General features: G+C 52.1%; 2 protein-coding genes across 5 annotated transcripts; both read right to left on the bottom strand.

Annotated features, from left to right (window-relative positions):
- Positions 1-1,520: 1,520 nt before the first annotated feature.
- Positions 1,521-10,713, bottom strand: FOXRED2 (FAD dependent oxidoreductase domain containing 2). Its single transcript, XM_069807327.1, has 9 exons — positions 10,583-10,713; positions 9,478-10,023; positions 7,658-7,909; positions 6,871-7,140; positions 5,999-6,165; positions 5,175-5,340; positions 4,425-4,666; positions 3,370-3,540; positions 1,521-2,590 (listed from the first exon to the last, which is right to left on the bottom strand). Exons 2-9 carry the CDS (start codon positions 9,999-10,001, stop codon positions 2,325-2,327), a joined length of 2,058 nt encoding a protein of 685 aa, XP_069663428.1. The 5' UTR covers positions 10,002-10,023; positions 10,583-10,713; the 3' UTR covers positions 1,521-2,324.
- Positions 10,714-10,865: 152 nt separating this feature from the next.
- On the bottom strand, positions 10,866-18,610 carry EIF3D (eukaryotic translation initiation factor 3 subunit D). 4 transcript variants are annotated; one of them, XM_069807328.1, is made up of 16 exons: positions 18,450-18,610; positions 17,957-18,091; positions 17,627-17,672; positions 17,102-17,238; positions 16,917-17,002; positions 16,373-16,445; positions 16,121-16,236; positions 15,771-15,903; positions 14,993-15,140; positions 14,628-14,758; positions 14,078-14,163; positions 13,720-13,849; positions 13,091-13,233; positions 11,993-12,273; positions 11,635-11,733; positions 10,866-10,984 (listed from the first exon to the last, which is right to left on the bottom strand). In XM_069807328.1, exons 2-16 carry the CDS (start codon positions 18,077-18,079, stop codon positions 10,971-10,973), a joined length of 1,746 nt encoding a protein of 581 aa, XP_069663429.1. In that variant the 5' UTR covers positions 18,080-18,091; positions 18,450-18,610; the 3' UTR covers positions 10,866-10,970. The 4 variants fall into 4 exon arrangements, with proteins under 4 accessions (XP_069663429.1, XP_069663430.1, XP_069663431.1 ...); XM_069807329.1 differs by having other exon boundaries at positions 11,635-11,730; XM_069807330.1 differs by having other exon boundaries at positions 16,121-16,233.
- Positions 18,611-20,369: the final 1,759 nt, after the last annotated feature.

Below are 20,369 nucleotides of genomic sequence, written 5' to 3'. Positions count from 1 at the left end.
GCGCTGATTGGCCTCCACCGCAGGAAGGCTGCGAATAACGGAACTAACCGATTGGCCGCCGCCTACCAAACGCCGATCTCTGACTGGTGGCCCGTTGCCGTCCTTCAAATCCCTTTCCCTCTAGGGGGATCGGCAGGTTGTTTCTAGGCGGGGCGAGCCCTGGGTGCTGATTGACGGCGGCGCCCTCCAATGGGCGCCGCGAGCGCGGCTAGGGGCGGGGCCTGGCGTGGCGCGCCTCCCGCACATGGTCCGGCCCGCTGCCTGTGCCGGTCGCCCGCGGCCAGCGGCTCCCGTCGGCTGGGAACCGGGCGAAGGACCGATTCTGTCAGCTTTCCTGGGAAGACACAACCCGGCCCCGTGGCCAGCCGGCCGGTCCGCACGACGGAGCGAAGAAGCACCGGGAGCAACCTGCAACCCCGGCTCCCGGCGGGGGCGACTACAAACCGGACGGGGATTATCGCTCCCTCCCCACCGCCGGCTCCGACGGCTTCGTGCCGGGCGGGAGCGAGGCTGAGGGCTCAGCTCCTGCTCCCTGGGAGCTGCTGGCACCAGCTCTGAGCATGCTGACAAGAGTTGGCAGGTGCCATTTGCTTTTTTTTTTTTTAAATCTTCGCTTTTCTATGAGAAATTGCAATTTAAGGCAGCATGTATGTGGCCAACGAGCCTGCGAATCTCGCGTGGGAATCCAAGGATGGAAGAGGAAACAGCCAGAGAAGGCATGTGCAGGCTCTTGGTGACAGCCAGTCGGCCCAGTTCAGTCACAGGCCCTTCTCCTCCTCCGGACAATCCCAAAATAAAAAGCCCACGCTGCCAAGGATGGAGCAAGTCACGGCACCACCACCCAGACAACTACAGGCCACGAGAGCCATTGCTGGGCCAGCCTCGGAGCAGGGGCAGTGGGACGTAAAGCCCACAGAGGGCTGCTGATCGACGCCAGTGGAGGAGGTGATCGTTTCCCCTTTCCAGCTGCACATCGATGCACAAGATCTTCCGGTAGCAGCATCGCTAGGGTAGCCCAGTATTCCCAAAGAGGAGCAAGAACTCATTTGTCATCTCCTCCGCCTCTTCTGCTCCCCAGTCTCTCCAAGGATGAAGCAGAGGTGGGGTAGGAACCAGGGCTTTACAGAAACAGCAGCTGAATTTGAAGGATTGGGAGAGTTTTAGGGACATGTAGGTACAGCCCCCCGCCCCGGAGTCAGGGGTAGCGGGAAGCACAAGTGCAGAGGGGTATGCTCTTCTAGATGCTAAGGGGTTGGAAAATATGTGTGGAGTTAAAAGCCTATTCCCTCTTGCCCTTCCTCTACTTGCTAGAAATCACAGGGACATTGTTAAGGTCAAGCTCAAAATCGCTCTCACTTTGCAACTCCAGGGCCGTGGAAGGAGCCCGCAGGGAGGCGACGGACAAATGCACGGGGCTGAGAGAGGGAGCAATAAAGCGCAGACAGCCTCCCAGTCACTGCCGGTAAGATCTCAAGGTGACTGGAGGGGAATCAAATAAGAGAACAAGCATTTTAACAACATCAAAGTCCACTCGAAACTTTCTTGACGGGACATAGTGCAAATAGGAGAAATATTGGTCATGCTTTATAAAAGACAGGGGCTAACCTTTCAGGCTGCTTGGTGCGGGAGAAGAAAAACGTGAGGACAGCGGAGCCGAACTCAGCGTAATTCTGTGTCCCAGGCATTCCAGGCAAGCTGCTCCTCCTTCATGGAGGGAAGGGTCCCTTGTAGTGCTCTCTGGGAAATGACAAATTATCTAACCTATACAGTAACTAAAAAACACCCCTCTCCACTCAAGCCACACAGCTGCCCTAACTCAAATGCAGGAAAAATACCAGGAAGTTTGCCTGGAGTACCACTTCGGGATTCGGCGCACAAACAATCTTCAAGTATACGCAGCATACAGCATCCAGGGAGCAGAGAGCCTGCACTGGGCTGCCGCAGGGCGCGAGCAGGTCACCTCCGAAGATGGACGTGACATTTTCAGTTACCCAGGGGTTCCTGCACTCTCTTGAGTGACCCCTGGACGTCGCTGCAGATATTGGTCTGCGAGATAAACACAAACACCATCTTCAGGCAACTCTGAACCCTGCAAGGACAACGCGGGAGCCTCAGCGTCACTGGATTTTGGCCCCTCGCTTATCCTTCAGAGCACGTTGGTCCTCTTTGTAACAGCAAGATCCGAGCAGGTCTTTGGCAACTCGCGGTCGGTGGAAGGCATGGGGATGGAAAAGGTGCACGGGAAAGGGTAGAATCCTGCCGTGGATCTCCATTACAATATTGTCACAACAGCACCTATGGGTTTCAGTGTGGAGCGAGAAAGGTTAAAGCTCGTCCTTGGTGTTGACAAGATGCTGCAGCGGACGAACTGGTATTGTGTGATCTCTCAGCAGCTGGTCCTGTGACCCTTCGTGGCTGTCAGGAGGGCTGTCGCCCGAAAAGTCTGTGGGAGTGTAATCCTCCAGCAGGCCGGCATCTACCGCGTGGCGCCGGAGCCCCTCGCTCCCCACGAGCCCTTGCATTCTCACATACCCCTGCCAACAGAAGGGAGGCAGCTTCTGACGAGTGAAGGCAAAGAGGAAACAGGACTCTGTGGGGGAAAGGATCAAAAATCAGGCTCAGCAGAGGTACCCTCTAGAGAAAAATTCCCATAAACTCTTGAGGACTCATTGAAAACAAAAGGCAGAGAGGATGAGGGAAGATGACTGGAGTTTCCCACCCAGCACCCTGCCCTGGGTGGCAGCAGAGTAATCGACTTAATTCTGCAGAGCTCAGGAGATGCAGGGTGGGATCTCCAGTCTGCGCTCCGAGAGGAAAAGGAGCTGGATTTGAACTCGCAGCCCTCTGGCATCTTCTTTGTACCACAGGATCGCTTCCCTCTGTGTGCCACGTGGGGTTTCTGCAGGAGGTTCCCAGACCAGTCTTCAGACCAGGAAAGGAGGCAGCAGAGGCTCTCCAGCTCTCACATGCCAGCACTCCCATTTCTCATGGGAAAGCAATCCCATCCTCAGTACCCGAAAAGAGATCTGGTACCCAATGGCACAAAGGAACGTTTAGATAATGGAGGAGGCAGGAAAGCTACAGCTAGAAAAGGGATTGAACCCAATGTCATACACCTTTCTCTAAATCTGGGTGTGCCTGGGGCAGTCTGTTTCTGGTGGTGAGCAAGAACAAAGGCTATTTGGGAACATACACACAGCACCAGCACTTTTTACCATCTGGGCATTGCACCAAAGAGGTGTGACTAATGGTGACACCACCAGCTCGCCACAGGGAGATCTCGGCTATTTGCAGAAGAGATCGCTCCTGTCGCTTGTCCCTCACATCCCTCCTCCTCCTCCTGCCACCTCGACCCTGTGCTCAAATTACCTGCAAAGAAATTGCGCAGGTCAGTGCTAAGGCAGTTCTCCAAAAACCGCCTCAGCGGCAGGATGTGAGCATTTGGGGCCGTCCAGTCTGTCAGAAAGTCCTCCACAATGTGATGGATGGCATCTGGGCGGGGGAGAGGCCAATCTGGGGGCCGAAGTCTCATCTCGCGCTCTGCCAAGAGAACATTAAGGGAATCTCTCAGAATCAAAATGGCATTAAAAAGAGCTTGGGGAGTGGAAAGCAGCTATGACAGCTGTTTCAGCTTTTGTCCTGACCTTTTAATCCCTACCTTACTTTCATTTGCAATCCCCTCTGCTAGGTCTGTCCTCAACAGCCCTGCCACTGCACAGCTGCCCCTTGTCCCTGCCCGCAGTACCTCCTGTCACTTCGCTCCCCTTCCCCCTGGGCAAGGACTGCCAGACGGGCTGAGCCGTGTTCAAGCTTTAATGCTGCTACCCATCACGCTTCTGTCTGCGCAAGGCAGGCTGGACCCTGACCCTAGGTTTCTGGAGATGAAGATTCAGCACACTCATTTCCCAAGGAAATCTATTCTGAGCGTATTTGTTTGCTGGATGTAACACTCATCTTCAAACCCTTGCCTTTGGCTGCCTCTATTGCTGCGGGACCTCTCAGACCCAGGCCAGCCACAGAGAGCAGCTTTCTTTTGGCGATAACCCAGCCTCATTCGCTGGGACCCTGCAAAATACACACAGGGTGCTAGCCAAAGGGAAGCAACGTTCCTCTTTTTGGGAATGGGGAAATTCCCATCAGGCCTGTTTGTTCCTAGTCTCAAATGTGAGGTCTCTGGTACAACCCCCCCACCCCACTCCCCGTATCAGTTTGACTGATGGAAACTTCTTGCTAACTCCCAGATTTTTTTTCAGCTCACCCAGCGGTGGCAGATGCCCCAGAGGATGGACACGAAGGAAGTGGAGGAGAAGGGTGTACAATGCCTTCAGCTACCAGCCCCCCCTCCCCTTTGGCTCTGAAGTATCTTCATCACTCTCTGTTTTGCTCGTATCAGATAATTAGCAGGCACAGGCAGGAAAGCTTACCTGTTGGGAGGCGTTTGTAATAATAAATAACAGGGTGCAAAAAGTTGGACTGCCAGGCATGCTGTGCCTCTCCTACAGCTCGGTTGTAGTAGAAGACATCCTTGTCAGCCCCAGAGAAATTCCTCCCATACTCCATGATGACGACAAACAGCCCATTGGGAGCCTTTCTTCCCGTCTGCGTTTCCATCTCAGCCAGGACTCCAACTGGGTACTCTTCCAGGTATTCAAATGCTGTGGCATTCCTGTGAATTGCAACCAAAACCACCAGACTTTTCCACCAGAGAAAAGCCAGCTGGGATCTAACACCCCCTCAGCTGGTCAAGGCTAAGGCCAAAGAGCCGTCAGATAGTAATTATTTTTGGTCATTACAGATCTGGCCTGGACTTGCCACAGAGCTTACGAAGGCTGCCGATACTGTTACAAGATTCCATTATTTTCCTGGATTATGGGATTCCTCTTTACATTAGCACTGCTCAAGGAAAGCTTTTCCCTGGGGACAGTAAAAGGGTACTACACCCCTGAGCCTAGAGGGAAGGTCTGGACCATTTCAGCCCTTTAAGAGAGAGAAGTAATTGGCACAATTGGGCATACCAGCACCAGTTGCGGCAGTGGTACAGGTTTTGAGGTGGCTGCCTACGTGACAGTAATGGCAGCAACAGAGCAATTTGTGTGGTGGCACCACAGGAAGCAATGGTAAAGAAAAAGGAATGAAATGATGGAGTGCAGTGCTGGGAATAATTACTCACTCACTCTCTCAGCAGTATGATGTCAGCCAGGACACTGAACATCTGGTAGAGGCCTGAGGCCTCATTCACCCGCTTGATGATGGAATTGGTCAGCTGTGTAATAGGGTAGACTGTGGATGGCCAGGGGACACCATGGTGACGGTTTTCCAATAGGCGGTGGACTGCACGAGCTAAGACATTGAGAGAAACAAAGACAGCTTATTTAAAAATCTAAGCTTACACTTTTAAGAAATCTGATCGCTCTGCTGCGGCACACACAGATACTTGCAGGACACAATAAATAAGCTTTACAGCTCATCCGTGCTCAGGATCTCCCACCCCAATCACTGGTAACTGCAGTGGAGATGCCCTCTGAAAGCTGATGTGATGCTAAGTGGTTGCTGAGGGGGTGGGGGGGTCCTCAGGGATATTTCATTACTTCTGAGCAGTCCTTTAATGATAAGGATGGGCACACACACATAAAGATGGAAATTCTCTCTACTGCCCAAAGCCACTGGGTTTTAACTCCACAGCACAGACCTCTCACCCACAGCCTGTCATGAGGCAGCGCATCTGGCAGGCAGAAATCTATTGTGTTACATAAATAAGAGACAATGGGCAAGAGAGACACAAGACAAAACAAAGACAGACAACCAAAAACTTCAGATATGACCCCAAGTCACTTCTCCTCCACTTTAGATGATGCAGCTGCAGCTTGGCTGTGTTTTGCCATTCTTACTGCCAGCACAAGACTAAGGGTAATCTCTTTCTAGCAGCAAGCTATGAATTTTTCCTTCAAAGGGAGGAACAATTCCCACCTCTGCCCTTTCTGTACAGCCCAGTACTCACTCGTATACCGGAATCCATGGATGAAGCCCCCAGCAGATTTCCTGAAGTCAACAGAATGGCTAGCAGTGCCAAGAACAAAGAGCCCCCGAGTGCCCCTGGACTCATAGCTGGGTTTGATCTGAGGATACTTCTTTTTATTCCCTTTTCCCGGCATCATTCTAAGGGATCTGATGTGCAAAAGAGAAGAGCATGCTGTCAGGAAAGGCGGGGGTGGAAAAATAAAAAGGGTTTCTGATAAGGCACACATTATATTCCAGCCACTCTAACACATTGCTTCATGCCCCCACAGCCTTCAGTGGGATTTACTACTACAGCGAGGATCTTCCAGAAGATAAGAGTGCTCATCTCAAGGTAGCTCTGGACAAGATCAAATTCCAGCTGACAGTGAATTTTGGAGACAGTGAAGGTAGCAGTACCATTTCCAACTGCAGGATGTACTAGGAGACAAACCAAGGTGGAGTGAAGGTTGCATCCTCAGGGAAAATAAGCAGACAAAACCTTTCTGTAGTGATATGTACCTGTACCATGCTCATTCCAAAACCAACACAAAACACTGCTAGCCTTCTCCATGTGATCTGGCAGGTCAGGATGTTAAGTTCTAAAAGGCACAAGTTTTTCTGTGTCACCCAGGTCCCAACACTGCCATTTGCTCAGCTCTAGAGCCTGTCAGTCAGAGGGCAGCAGCACACACGTTCACACTGGGACATGGCCATAGCTGCAGGGTAAACAAAGGACTGAGCAGCATCAGGTAGCTCTGAGCACACAGAGATCCAGGCAATGCTGCCAGGAGAGGACCTGACCTTCCCTTTCCTCCCCACTCAGGCCCTTCACTCTAAACACCTGCTTCCCTGGAGATCCTGCTTCTCCCTCACCTGTTGTAGATAGAGAAGTCAAACTTCCAGCCCAGGCAGCGGATGACACGGTCGTAAGGTGCGCGGGTGGCAAAATTATCCAGTTCGTCCTGTGGGAGGGTGACGGAGTCGATGCCTGCGCTGGTGTTCCTGTTCTCCAGGTAGAACCGGAGCGTGATGTGCAGCTTCCCTTTCTTGTCCTTGATAATAGCCAGATCTTCCAGGTCACCCTCCAGAAGCCCATCCAGAGATTTCAGCTGGTAGGTGTCCAGCAGGCCGTTGTTAATTGCTCTATGAAAAAAGGAGAATGTAAGAACAGCTAAAAGAAAGGAGGAGGGGTGGGATCCACGGTTCTGTCTCAGCTGCTGAAAATGGGACACCTTCACCAGGCATCCCACACTCCCCTTCAGTGCAAAGGTTATCCCCAGAGCCTCAGGGCTCACAGAACAGCACAGGTAACACAACCTCGCTGCCCGTGCAGGATGCGGTCAACCTCTCAGCTCTCCTCTGTGACTGCAAGCAAGGGAACAACTTGGGAGCCGGCACTTTTTAATGATTCGGTTTCCAAGCAGACATTTTCCTGTTTCATACAGACCCTGAAGAGCTCTCATCAAGCTCCTGTGTTCAGCAACTGCAGCCTGGACTCCTTTAAACCAAGGGCCTAAAGGTAGAACACCCTATGTTTCCTCTGCCACCCCCAGGACCACAGCCCCTCTTGTGCCAGTGTGGCTCATCGCCTGGGCAAGAAGTGATTCTCCTTGTTCGTACTCCAGCTGCGTTAGAAAGAGGAAAAGGAGTGGTTTCCTACCTCAGATCCCCAACGTAGTGAGTGGCCCACGAGAGGCGCACACGGGACCGGCTCACCATGTGGATGAAATTCGTGACGCCCAGAATGTTCTCCGCCGTCTCAAAGGCTGAGTTCCCTCGGCCCAAGATCAACACGGTTTGACCAGCAAAATCCTCTGGGCTGATGGACACGGTCTCGTAACCCTCAACGTATTCTGAACCAGGAAAGTTTACCACGTTGGGGACCCATGTCCCAGTGGCGACCAACAAAGAGCTGCGAAAACAGGGATAGCACTAGGGAATGCAGGAATTACGGGAATGGGGCCATCGTTCCCTCTCATCACTCCTTCCTCCTCCCACTGTGGAAGATGGCTGTGATGTGCCCCCTGCAGCCACACTGAATCAGCTGCACAGGTCGTGGTTTCAAAAGAAACTTCTCCCCAGCTTCACCTAATGACCTGCTCCTCTCTTCCCTATCCTCAGGCCAACAAAGACAACTAGGAGTGTCATTATATATAGCAAAAGTCAGTGTGGGTGCTGTACATATACGTCTCCCTCCTTTGTTCATAAATGTGCAAGTACTACTCATATGTACTTACTGACAATATAGATAATAAAGTTTCACAGGTTGATTAGATTTTGCATAAAAAATTACTTTGATTTAAAATTTATGTTGCCTTTTAGTGCAGCAGAACAAAAGTAATGTTTAAGAGGGATAGAAAATGGTTTTGGTATTTTAAAATGTAACTCTTAGTCATAAAACCACGTTAGCAACATCACTAATTGTTAATGCTAAAATTAAATACAGTAATCTTTTTATATCCCTCCATAAGAACTTTTACTTGAATCTTAAGGAAATTTTTGTGACTTAGAACACCAGGCAGCTGAGGCTAGCGACTGTCTGCTGTCCCAGCCTTGCTCACACAGCTCCCGAGAGCAACTCGCTTGCGGTGCGTGGGTGTCCTAGATTGCCTTCTGTCCCCTCCGAGCTTGCCAGCCAGCACACCTCCAAGTGACAGCCAGCACGACCTGCTGTCGTAGAGCTGAGGTTCTCAGGAGAGGTGAGAAATATACTCCGTATGTTCACACGAGTAACTTCTAGGTTTTTAGGAACGTAGCTCAGTGGCGGTATGGGATACACATGTGTAAGTGTGACAAGGGGAAGGGGAATTCAGGGACCAGGAGCCTCGAAGGTTTTTTTCTCCCAGTGGGCTCCCTCTGCTGCAACAGCCCCACTTTTCTCTTGTTCCCCCCTGCCGGCTCTGTGCTAGCCCAGGGCTTCGGTTAGCTGGGGCATACTTCTAAGCACATGTGGGTTAACGGAGGTGAGGTGTCCCTGCACTGACTCACTCAAATTTGTAACAAAGGCAGCAGCGGCTACAACAAGTAGGACCACGTTATTTTTTTTTTCACAGAGAGCAATTATCTAGTGACAAACCAAAAGTGATTTCAAGCTCACCTATCAAGGATGGAACCTGCGGTGATGGCAATCGCAGCCAGTTTGTGTCTGCCCTGCCAGCTCCTCAGCTGTCCGAGGCATAAAGTGGCTCGCGAAAGGCAATGCCTTCCCAGGAGCAGTTATTCCACCCACCCACCCCGCTGATCCCTGCAAAATGTTTTTCCCCTGTGATAGCTGTTAAAGCTCTAAGAGGCTGTGAAACCTCCATCCCTGGAGATACTCATGCCTCAACAGGGCAAGGCTCTGAGCAACGCGACATCACTGGCCCTGCTTTGGGACGAAATGACCGTTACGGGTCTCTTTCAACCTAATTTATTCTGCGCTTTTGCAACTTCAAAGACACCTGTGGAGAGCAGCACGGCTAGCCTGGGTTTGCCTGTTACCTGCACTTGTAGTTCTGCCTGTCCTGGTCGGTGAGGAGGAAGTAGTGGCCGTTCCAGGCCTGCGCGTTCCTCTCCAGCGTCACATGGACGATGGCCGTGTTGTACTGAACCCGCAGCTTCAGCAGGGCGGCAAAATCCTCCAGGTAACGCACCATCGCATCAGCGTCAGGGAAGAAGTCGCGGGAGTAGCGTCGGAAAAGCAGCCGGCGGTCGTGGCTGAGGAGCGAGTTCCAGTCGTGGCGGAGGTTGAACTCGCTGTTGGATTTGCCCGTGTACCGCTTGTTGATGCTGATGAGCTTGCGGTGGCGAGGGTAGAGGGCGAAAAAGCTGCCGGGAGCGTGGCTCCGCTCGAAGACGACGTAATCCCGGCCGGCTTGCTGGAGGAAATAGGCCGCCTGCAAACCCGAGGGGCCGGCCCCGATGATGCAGTAGTCGTGGTAGAGGAAAGCGGCGCCGCTCACCACACGCAGGCTGCCGGTGTACAAGGCCAGCCCCAGGAGCATCCCGCAGACCGCCGGGGCCATAACGGGGCCGGGACAGCCGCCCCTGTGGGGGAGAGGACCGGGGAGGCGTCACCCAGGGGCGAGCGGGCCCGGTGGGCGCAGGCCTCCCCACAAGAGACCCCCCCAGCCTGGCCAGCCCCTGCCGAGGCCCGGCCGCCATGTTGCCAACACCGCCCCTCAGGGCCCCAAGCCTGGGTGGGGATGTTGAGGCGGGGCCCCGCTCCCTACCAGCCAATAGCAAAAGGGGTCCCAGGTCTTGCAGCCAATGGGCACACAGGGTTCCCTGCCCCAGCCAATAGCAGACACCGTGGGGCCAGCAGGCGGGAAGGCAGGGCAACACCTGTGGGCCGCCAGCCCCCGCAGTACCTCTGCGCCCCAACAACCAATGGGAAAGGGAGGCGCAAGCCCATCAGCCAATGGGAGATGGGGTGCCCCGCGTTGCCCTCGCTCCCCCGCCAATAGGGACCGGTCTCGGCCTCGATGTTCTCGCTCTCTCCCCCCCCCCCGCCCCCAGCCCAATGGCGTGCGGGGCGTGGCCGCCACCCGCGAGGCGCCGCACGTGAGGCGCGGGCCCGCCGGCCCCGTCCCGCCAACGGCCGCACCTGCAGCATAGAGCTCGCGCCGCTCCTCCCGCGCCGCCGGTGGAGGGGGGAGGGGGGGCGGGGGGGGGGGAGGAGCGAGCAGGGCCGCCCGCCGAGCCACCACCCCGCGTCACGTGACAACGGCGCCGCCGCTTCCCGCCGCCCGCACCGTACCACGTGTCTGGGGGAGGGTGGTGGGCGGGGCTGCGCTCTTAAAGGGGCAGCAGAGCTGCTCCAGCGGGTTCTCCCGCCCCCGGGGCCGGGTACCCGTAACCCCCCCCAGGCACAAACGACATCGCGCCGCTGAGCAAAAGTGACTTTATTGGGCTTTCTCCACCTCCCCCCCGCCCCCCTTCAAGATTTCTCTGCAGAAGAGGCGGGTGCGAAGGCGCAGCTCGGCCCGCGGGGTTCAGCTCTCCTCCTCTGAAAGAGAAGAGAAACAGTAATGAAGGGAGTGCGGCTGGGGAAAGAAAACCACCCCAAACCCACCCAAATAATCCCTCTCTGTCAAGGAAATGCCACAAAGAATGAGAAAAAAACCAAGCTTGCCACCTCAGTGTGCTGTCCCCCCCCACCTACAGACCTGTCCATCAGCCAAGACCACACACGCATCATTTGGAATTACACAGGTTATATTCCAGAGCAAATTACGCAGTGACCTAAAATTCCCATAATAAAACCCAGAGCAGCCAGGCTAAGCTTACAGCCTAAAAAAAAAAAAAAAAAAGCTGGAAGGTGTTTTTCCTATCACAGAAGCAAGAGCTCCAAGGTCCCAGCGGTTTCCCACTGTCGACAGAGCACATGCAGGTCACGCATCCGGGAGCGCAGACGGTTTTTGGCAGCAAAGCGAAGGCAGCGGTTCTCCGCTGCGGCACCACCAACCCTCCGAACCCCCCGACTGACCGACTAGCGATCGCTCCACTTCCCCAGTCACTTGGTAAAAGCCTTCACCGAGTTACCTCAGTCAGGCTAGGTCACCACTCATTTTAAGTATGTCTCAATCTTACAGTCACTCCCATTTCTAAAACTGTAGTACAAAAAATACCCCAGTACCAATAGAAATCGGCACCCACCCACTCCCCCAAATCCTGGGGCCGCTGAACGAAGGGCTCCTTGGTAGGCTTCGTTTTCCCAGTCGGTGCTCTGGACCTGGGTCCTCTCCCCCACCCCTGCTAAAATCAGTCCTGGCTCAGTATCCATACAGAGGCACGACATCCGCGTTTCCAACTCTCTGCTCGGTTTGCTTCCGCGTACTCCCAATGTCACCCACACCTTTTCCACCACCGAGCGCCCATCCTCGGGACCACACATCCTCCAGCCTCGCTCCCCTCTTGTCATTGCACTAGTCAGATCTCACCCTTTAGATCTGGTCTTTTATCATCCGGACCAGCAGAAGACTGAAAAGCATAAATCACCAAGTATGCTACGAACCTTCCTCTTCCTCTTCTTCCTCCTCATCCTCCTCATCTTCATCAGAGCTGAAGGTGCCGTCAGGCAAGCTGTAGATCCGGATCACCTGCTTGTTGGGGTCCTTGAGGATGAGGTACTTCCCCTCATCCAGCTTCATGCAGATGTCGATGACGCATCGCAGGATGCCCCAAGCATTCTCTATGCTGAGGTTAATCTGGCTGGCAAACTCATTTGGCTTGAACTGCTGCGTGCCCAGGATCACGTGGCGGGCAGAGTCCTTCACATGGTAACGAGATACATACCTAGGGGGGCAAGGAGAAACCAGAGGGGTGTCAGGAGGTTAAGCCCAGCAAGCAGAAGAACGACTCCAAGAAAAGCAGCGTGATCATCTTAGTTTTGTTTTCTGGGCTGAGAAATCCTAATACTCCAAGAGGAGATCCAAGAGGATCTCCTGGCTACAAGCTGTCAATCATTAATGTACCTGGAATCCTTCCACCACCCCAAATCAGATGGGGTGGTACGAAAGATACAGGTTAGTCCCACAGATAAAAATTAAGCGACAGCACGATTAGCCAGGAGTTTGGAATTAAACAGATGCAAATGCATCAGTCCCATACCTGAGGACGGAACCTGAGATTGCAGAACCACCAGAACCGAGTTAGCAAATGCCTCTTGTTCGTTATCCACAGCACAGGCTCAACTGATTTTAAGCCGACAGTTCAAAAAGGGCTGTGGTGATACCTCCCCTCCACCCAATTTCTCAGTAACAGGGCACTGAGGATCTCAAATCAAATTCCTGACAGGTAGCACAGTCACTGCATTTATTTCCCTTGTTGGCAATCTCGGCAAACAGGCCGAGAGCGCCGCAGAGGCCGCCTGCCCGTCACATGCTGAGGTCTCACAAGGTCAGTCGTGACAGGGGGCACATCAGCCAGATGCTGAGGGGAAGCAGCTTACACCAGGGCTGGTGTGCTCACCGCAAGCTTTCCCCTCTTGGCCACTCAAAATGCGGGGTGCTTTTATGGTTACTCATTCTACAAGTGGTTTGCTTTGACACATACTGGGTTAAATCATGGAAAATGCACCTGAAAGATGTTTGGTGTGAAAACGCCATCTTACCCAAGTTTAAGATATTCTGATCCAGCCAGCAGTGCGCAACATGTCCAGCGGGCTAATTTGTAGCTGTTGTTTTTCAGCTCGGTGGCAATCACAGCTCCTCTCTGAGAGTCAAGCTTCTGGCGCCAATCTACTCCATTGCAATACTGAGGGGAGAATCAAAATGAGGGTCAACCCAACAAGCCAGCAGCAGTCATCTCTTCAGCCATCCTGACATCACACAGGGAAGTTCCTTCTGTCTACCTTACGATCCCATAAAAGGGAATGCGAACAGCAACCTACAGGGAAAGCCCTTGCACCGGAAAGGAAGAAGGGCAAAGAGCGGGGGCTGGCCAACATTTGCGGCACTGGTTACGAAGGGAAGTTTGTGAGGGAAGAGTTCACAAAGGAAACATGGGAACAGACTGGCTACTGTACTGGACACCTGGGGACAAGAGGGTTCAAACCAGCTACCCCGCATCTGGGGGAGAATCGCATCAGCACGGCTTGCCCACCAAAGTTATGCTCCTTTGGTGGAAGGTAACCACCCGGGGAACACCGCCAGATGTTTGTCTCATCTTGCCTGCTGTACCTGGCATGTCAGGCAGCAGTGAAGCAGTTAGATCTAGCTTTGGGATCTCATTCTTCCTCACCCTGGAATCCCACTCGTTCAGTGTTTTGATGTTGATGAATGACACTTCTCCATTAGCTCCTGTCATCACTCCGTCATGTTCACAGCGGACAATGAGATCTATATCATCTCCCAGCTTCCACCTTCGGTATCTGCCAACAAACAATCCAGCTGGTTATTTCTGACCCTTGTTCTCTTCCAGATCCATGCAAGCCCTCAGCAAAATCCCTTCCCCCCCTCTATCTGGTCACTGTGAGGATGTCCAGGAATGCCTCTCGCCATAAAGCTTCTATCAATAAGACTCCTAACTTGTTTTGCCTCCGTATAACTCTGACATCCTGCCCCCCTGCCAAACCTGGGCATCAGAGAGATCAACATACCTGTATGCAACAGAGGCTACTTCATTTTTATCCATGTCATCCTCCACGAAGGGATTTGGGTTTGGAAACTTGTATTTCTCCTTTCCCTGCAGAAGAAAACAGAAGGGCAATGTTAGGAGAAAAAACCCGAGAGAGCTCTCCCCCACTGGACAAATATTCTCTTATAGCACCAGTAGCTAATTTCCCTTATGTAGAAAACCACTAAAATATTAAGACAGCTGATGAGAAGCCTCATCTTCATGTTAGTCACTTCGCTGTAAGCGGTACTCCTACTGGCACTTCAGCTTCACGAAGTGTACTCGGAAGCCTGCCTGCTTCACCAATGGTAATGGGATTGCTTCTTTGTAGAATAAAGGTGAAAATCTTTCCACAACAAAGTCACACTGCTCATGAGAAGTAATCCCACCTCTTCCAAAACTGAAAGAACATCAGTGTAACATAATTCTGTCAAGTGAAACGCTTCTATGCTGTAGTAAAGCAGCCTTAGTGACGTCTCTTCTTGAGACTCTCTGAAACACAGACCCTACCACCCAGCACTGCTCGACCTTACCATCCTCAGACACTGCTGGGAGAAGTTATGATTGATGTAGGTAGCTTCCATGGCAAGGTTGCGTGGAGAATTAAAGGAGTTGCCCTCTTCCTGAGGGGGCTCATTGGCTGTTTCACTCACTGTCAGGAGGTCTGGGAAGAAAACCAGACACAAGTGGTTATACCTGGGGGAGTAACTATGTCAGCTTCAGTGAGTCTCTAGCCCCACAGTGCAGCAGATCAATACTGAAGTTACGCCCACAGCTAGCAAGTGTACTGCAGTAATTGGGTTGTTCCAGGGGTCTCAGTCTTCTACTCAAAAAAGCGTAAAGAAAATCAGACCCTTTACCTACTGTAACAGAAATTTCTTTCAGGACTTTTCCTCACCAAAATCTGAATTGTCCCTCTTGTCAAAGAAAAGCTTGGATCCAACTCTCTGGACAATGATGTCCCAGGAATAGACTGAGCGAGTGCAGCTCATCAGTGTGGCCAGGATGGCATCTGTGGCAAACACATTCCCTTGGGTCTTGGCCAGCTACAGATACAGGAGGAGGAGAAAAACTGTTTCAGCAACAACAACAGACACCCTTTCCCTTCCCCAGCCAGGACGAGAAGCATTAGCAAACCAGACTATTAATTTCTTCTCCCATGGTGAGAAAGCTAGACTGGTAGGTACACCACCGATTGTTAGACAAAGTCTGAGGTACTACCCAGCAATCCAGGCCCACCCTCACCTAAACAAGGAAAAACTAAGAAACTTCTATTACAAAAAGTTAATTCTGTTGGGAAAAGGCATGGCTCCTTATTGCCAATCGGGTCACAGAGAGAAAACTCCAAGCCTTCCTCATCTCCAAAAGCAGAAACATCAAGAACCAGGTCTCTGACATGGAAGTTTCTTTCCCAACACAGCTCAAGTACCAGTCTGCTTGCCCTTCCAGAATTACAGCTTTTCCTTGGCCAGCATTCCTAGTTTGGCATTAACCTAGCTCTGCCTTGGACATAAGAAAAATAATGATACCAGCTAATGCTTCTTCTCCTCTGCAAGCTTAGGGATCTGGAATTTTTCTGCCCTTTTCTTAACTTTGGTCTGATGGCGACAGCTGGTCTCTAACAACAGCACGCACTAAGAAATACACTATTGGGTTTTACAAACCAGTAAACGTACCTTTCGGATAACTGGGTCATCAGTAGTAGTGACGGTATGGAAAATGCGCTTAATACTCCTCAGTAGCTTCTCATTCCTTGTTGTAATGCGGTCAAAGGCTTTGTCATAGTACTCTAGGGCTCCACAGCACTCTCTGCAGAGATAAGAGAACCATTTTGATACCCTCCCTACAGAGACCACCACCCATGAATCACAGGGGACTGAGGGGCCTGTTGGGTGTTCCACCCTCTTCCCCTCCTTTGGGTACCTCAAGGAGAACATTGGGACCAGGTCAGGAGGCCCTTGCCCTCCTGCCTTCCAAAAATCCGGTCAGTTCAGGCAGCAAGCAAACAGCTATTTTAGGAACTCACATGTCCTGTGGCTCCGACACCTCCAGGTAACGCATCTTCATCAACCGAGGGAAATCCATCTCTTCTTTCACCTCCCAATCACTGCGAACTTCAACAGAGGAGTCACGAGGCTTCTGCTGTGCAGCCAGAGGTAGGACAGATAGAGAGAGAAACAGAGACACAGCACATCAGGATTTGTGCAAGAACAGCTGCCCCATGAGCGCAGCCAGTAAAACCAAACCATCACAGGGGGCAGAAAGCTTGCTAGTTTACCTGTGATTTTTGGTCCCATTTCTGCCTCACTCCAAACTGCTTCTGAAACTTCTTTTGTAGGCGCAAACGATCTCTAAAATGAGAAATATGAGAAAAGCCATGAAGAGAAGTTCTTGAGTCCTACACGCCACAACCATTCCTATGCTTCCAAATTACCATTAGAGGAACAATGCTTTTAGGCACTGAGCTGCTGAAACGCTTACTGAGCTGTTGATCAAGGTGCCCAAGGCATTAAAAGCTCTATTCTTTACTCTTCAAATATCTTCATCTCTAAATCTTGCAGCGCAGTTTTCAGAAGTTTAAAACGCTATATTTACTTTCTAAATATGATTAAAAAAATCTCCTAAATTCTTAGATAGCTGTTTGAAGTCCATGCTTGTAACTACCGCTGACATCAGCAGAACGTCGGGCTTGAAATGTCCTGAAATTCCTCTTTGCTGACTGTTCGCTCTAGTGGGTTCTGTTACAGTAACTTCCTAAATTTATCAACAGTCTGCTCACGGACTCCAACCCAAGTACGGTACGCTTATGTCTGCAGTCCCACCTCTCCTTCTGCTTGGCACTCTTCGGCAGCGTCTGCATGCTGAACTGCAGCATGTTCCGACGGTCCTTGTCTCTCCGGAGGTTCCTCTGCAGAAATGAAGGAAAGAAAAAAAAGAACATTTTAGTTGCAAAATAATTCTGTGCTGCTGACGCTCTCCTTTGAGCCCGTTTCTGAAAAGACATTACCTGTGCAAATCGCATACGATTCCTCTGGTATGCTGTTTTCTGTGTTCGTGCTGTATCCACCAGTTGGAAGCTAGTCTCATCCTCCTCATGGAAATAGGCATATTGACTTCCACCACCAAACTGTGATGAGTACTTGTCTGGAAATAAAACAAAGCATCTTGACACCAAGCTTCTAGGAAAAAACCCCAACCCTTTGCCCCTTTATCCCCTGGAATTCCCTCCAACTGCTTTCACCTAAGTCTGATGCACAAATCGGCACTCCTGCCTTACGCCAGCATGTTCTCTCCCCCTCCAAGCCTCTCCCTGAGAAGCCCCAGTCATGAGGCAGTACAAAAATCAGGAGTAAGCCCTAAGGACAGGGAGAGCTCTCCCAAGCGTGAGGCACACTTCCTCATTTAAGCAGCCTCTCTTGCTGAGGTGCACAGGTAACCACCAGAGTGGGTGTGAGCCATGAAAGCAGGAATGACGCTTGAAGAAAACTTTGTAGGAAATAAACCACGGGAGCAGCCACCAGACAACACGTACTCGTATATCTTTTATCTTGATATGTGGCTCCTGTCCAATCAGCCACCTAAGGACAAGCATAAACAGTCAAAATGAGCAAGTCAAATGTGACATCTTCCCCCCCAGCCCTGACTTTATATATGCAGGACTTCAAGAAGGCAGAAGCAAATACTGCCATACACTCCAGAACTAATCTTTTCAACTCCCACCTCCGCTCCCCAGCCCTGCTAATTGTTCACAACTGTGCTATGTGTCAGGACGCACTACGAAGGGTGTCAGAAGAGCAGCCACGGGAGTAAGAAGCGAAAACGTTCAGCAGCAGCCCAACGCGCTGTGGCATGACAGAGGTACCTTTCCCAGGCGGTCTCCTTTACTGAAGGGCTGGTACGGCATGTCCCTGAACTGCTCGGGCACAGCACATGGGCCCCAACCAGAGGGGTTGTCCTGGATCACGGGTGTCACAAACTTCGCCATTTTTTTAAACTTCTAGAGAGGAGAAAAAGCCAAAAAAACCCCCAAAAACAAACCAAGCCAAACCAAACCCTCAGCTGCCGCACGCCATGACACCCGCTGCAGTTGGGTCACCGGGGACCGCGGCCTTGTCCCGGCAAAGACCAAGGCGCGGTGCCACCGTGAGGGGAAAGCGGGGAGGCCACCTCCGCCCGCCGGGCCCGTACCGAGGGGATCGGCCGCGGTTGGGACGGGGAGCCCCGTGTGTAGGGGGAGGGACGGGGAGCCGGCCCCCACCGGAACCGGTGGCAGCGCCGGGGCGGGGCCGGGGGTCCCGATACCCGCGAGAAGGAGGCGGTAAGGACCGGAGGACGGCCCCGGCACCCCCCCTCACCTGCGGGGCCCCGTCACGGCGCCGATGGCAGCGGATGACGATGAGGATGATGAGGCGGCGGCGGCAGCGGGCGAGGAAAGAGGCCTCACGCAGCCCCGGCCCGCCCTTTCTGCGTCAGCGCCGCGCGACAGCGGTGCCGCCAAGCGCCGCCGTCGTAAAATTAGAAAGGGGAAAAAAAAAAACCAAAAAAACCCCCACCCGACAACCAAACCGCAAAGGAGGGGAGCGCGGCTGCCGTAAAGCGTCCCCCGCCCGCAGGGTGCGCAGTACGTTACGGCCATAGAGGTGCAGGAGGGTCAGGCTAGAAAAGCCGCGGTGCTCGGCGGGTGGATGCGAGCGTCTCTATGATCCATTCCGCCGGCGGACTGCTGGGCCGGGCCGGGGATAGCGGCGGCGGCCGTGGCCGTGGCCGTGGCCGTGTCTCCTCCTCCGGTCACGCCATCCGTGGCCGCCGGAGTTTCTTTCCGTGTTCGGTTTACCTGGGCGAGGCCGTTGGAGCCGCCTGTCCCTGCTGCTGAGGGCCCGCGGGTGGTGGCCGGGCGGGGAGGGCGCGGGGGCCCACGCAGGCCGTGAGGGTGTGTGTCCCGTCTGTCTGTCTGTCTGTCGTGTGTCTCCCCCTTTATTGTGCCTTCTGTCGTGACAGTATCATTTCCCGACGTTTCGCTCCCTCTTAATGAGCGCTTGGTACCAAAAACGCGTAGGAGTGGGAAGAGAGTGACGTTAATGATAGTTAATTTGCCCCGTTGATTAAAAAGCTTGGGCTCGGCTTTTGAGTAGAAAAGCTGGGGGTGACACATGACAAAACCATTTACTTTGCACCTGGCTGTCACAAAGAGGAAGAAAACAGTGTTTTCTGCGCCTACTGAAAGCATGGCAGCTCAAACAAACGACGGCGATGTGTCAGAAACATCTTCTCCGGTGGTAATGATTAAACTTTCTAGAAATGTGGAACTTCTCCTAGTGGAAGTATTTAAGCCGACGGTAGGCAAATGTCTGTTGGGAATGGTTTTGGTGTAAATGACTCGCCCGATAGCAGCGGGATGGGATAAGTTGTTTTAACAAATTTCCTCCTCCTGTCTATCCTCCGCTCTTATGAAGGTAAATTGGGCTTCACGACCACACAAAGGACAGCCCAATCTCAAGAGTATATATATTTTTTTTCCCTTTGGAAGAGCTTGAATTCAAATTACATGGCCTAAAATCATGTATTGGAAGAATACTGATCCTCAGCTTAGTCAAATGATGGTTTCAACTATTAGCATGCAGTCCCCGTCTAGTTGTGCCAGGTTGCTCTACAGATACAAGATGGAGTGACTGTAAAGTCTGGCAGGTAAATTCCTGTTTTGACAGATAAAAATGGAGATGGAAGTTAAGAGATTTATGGCTTTGATAGAGAACAGACTTAGAGGGCTCTGGACAAGGCGTATATCAATAAAGCCATGTGTCAGGACAGGAAACATGACTTAATGCTATGCCTCTTAATTTTCTCACACACACACAGCCTCCTGAAATAAAAATATATTCCAAACTCTGCAACGGTTTTGTAGAAAAGCAGGTACTTTTCAGGTTGTAGTTGCGTGATCATTCAACTGACTTTGTGTTTAGAGGTTGTTACAAAACACTTGTCTTACTCTGAGAGGTAAAGATGTGCGAAGAATGAGAATTGCAGTTGCCCTTGCTGTATTCGCAGTGTGGTATTCAAGGTTTTGCATTGTCCCTGATGGTTTTCCTTGACCTGCTGGAGGGGAGACCTGGGGCTGGAAGTTAGGATTCAGCCGTGCGGCCTCTCTAGGAGACCATGAACCAGCGATTTAATACAGCAGTGTCTCAGATCCCTGTCTCTGTAATTGGGATAGTATTTCTTCTCAGGGAGTGAGGGCAATAAATCATTAAATCTCAGATGTTCACATGCCAGAGTGA

The sequence above is a fragment of the Haliaeetus albicilla genome, chromosome 19 (assembly GCF_947461875.1).
Source record: "Haliaeetus albicilla chromosome 19, bHalAlb1.1, whole genome shotgun sequence".
NCBI lineage: Eukaryota > Metazoa > Chordata > Aves > Accipitriformes > Accipitridae > Haliaeetus > Haliaeetus albicilla.
Note: the sequence above shows the minus strand (reverse complement) of the source record. Positions and strands in the feature narration are given on the sequence as shown.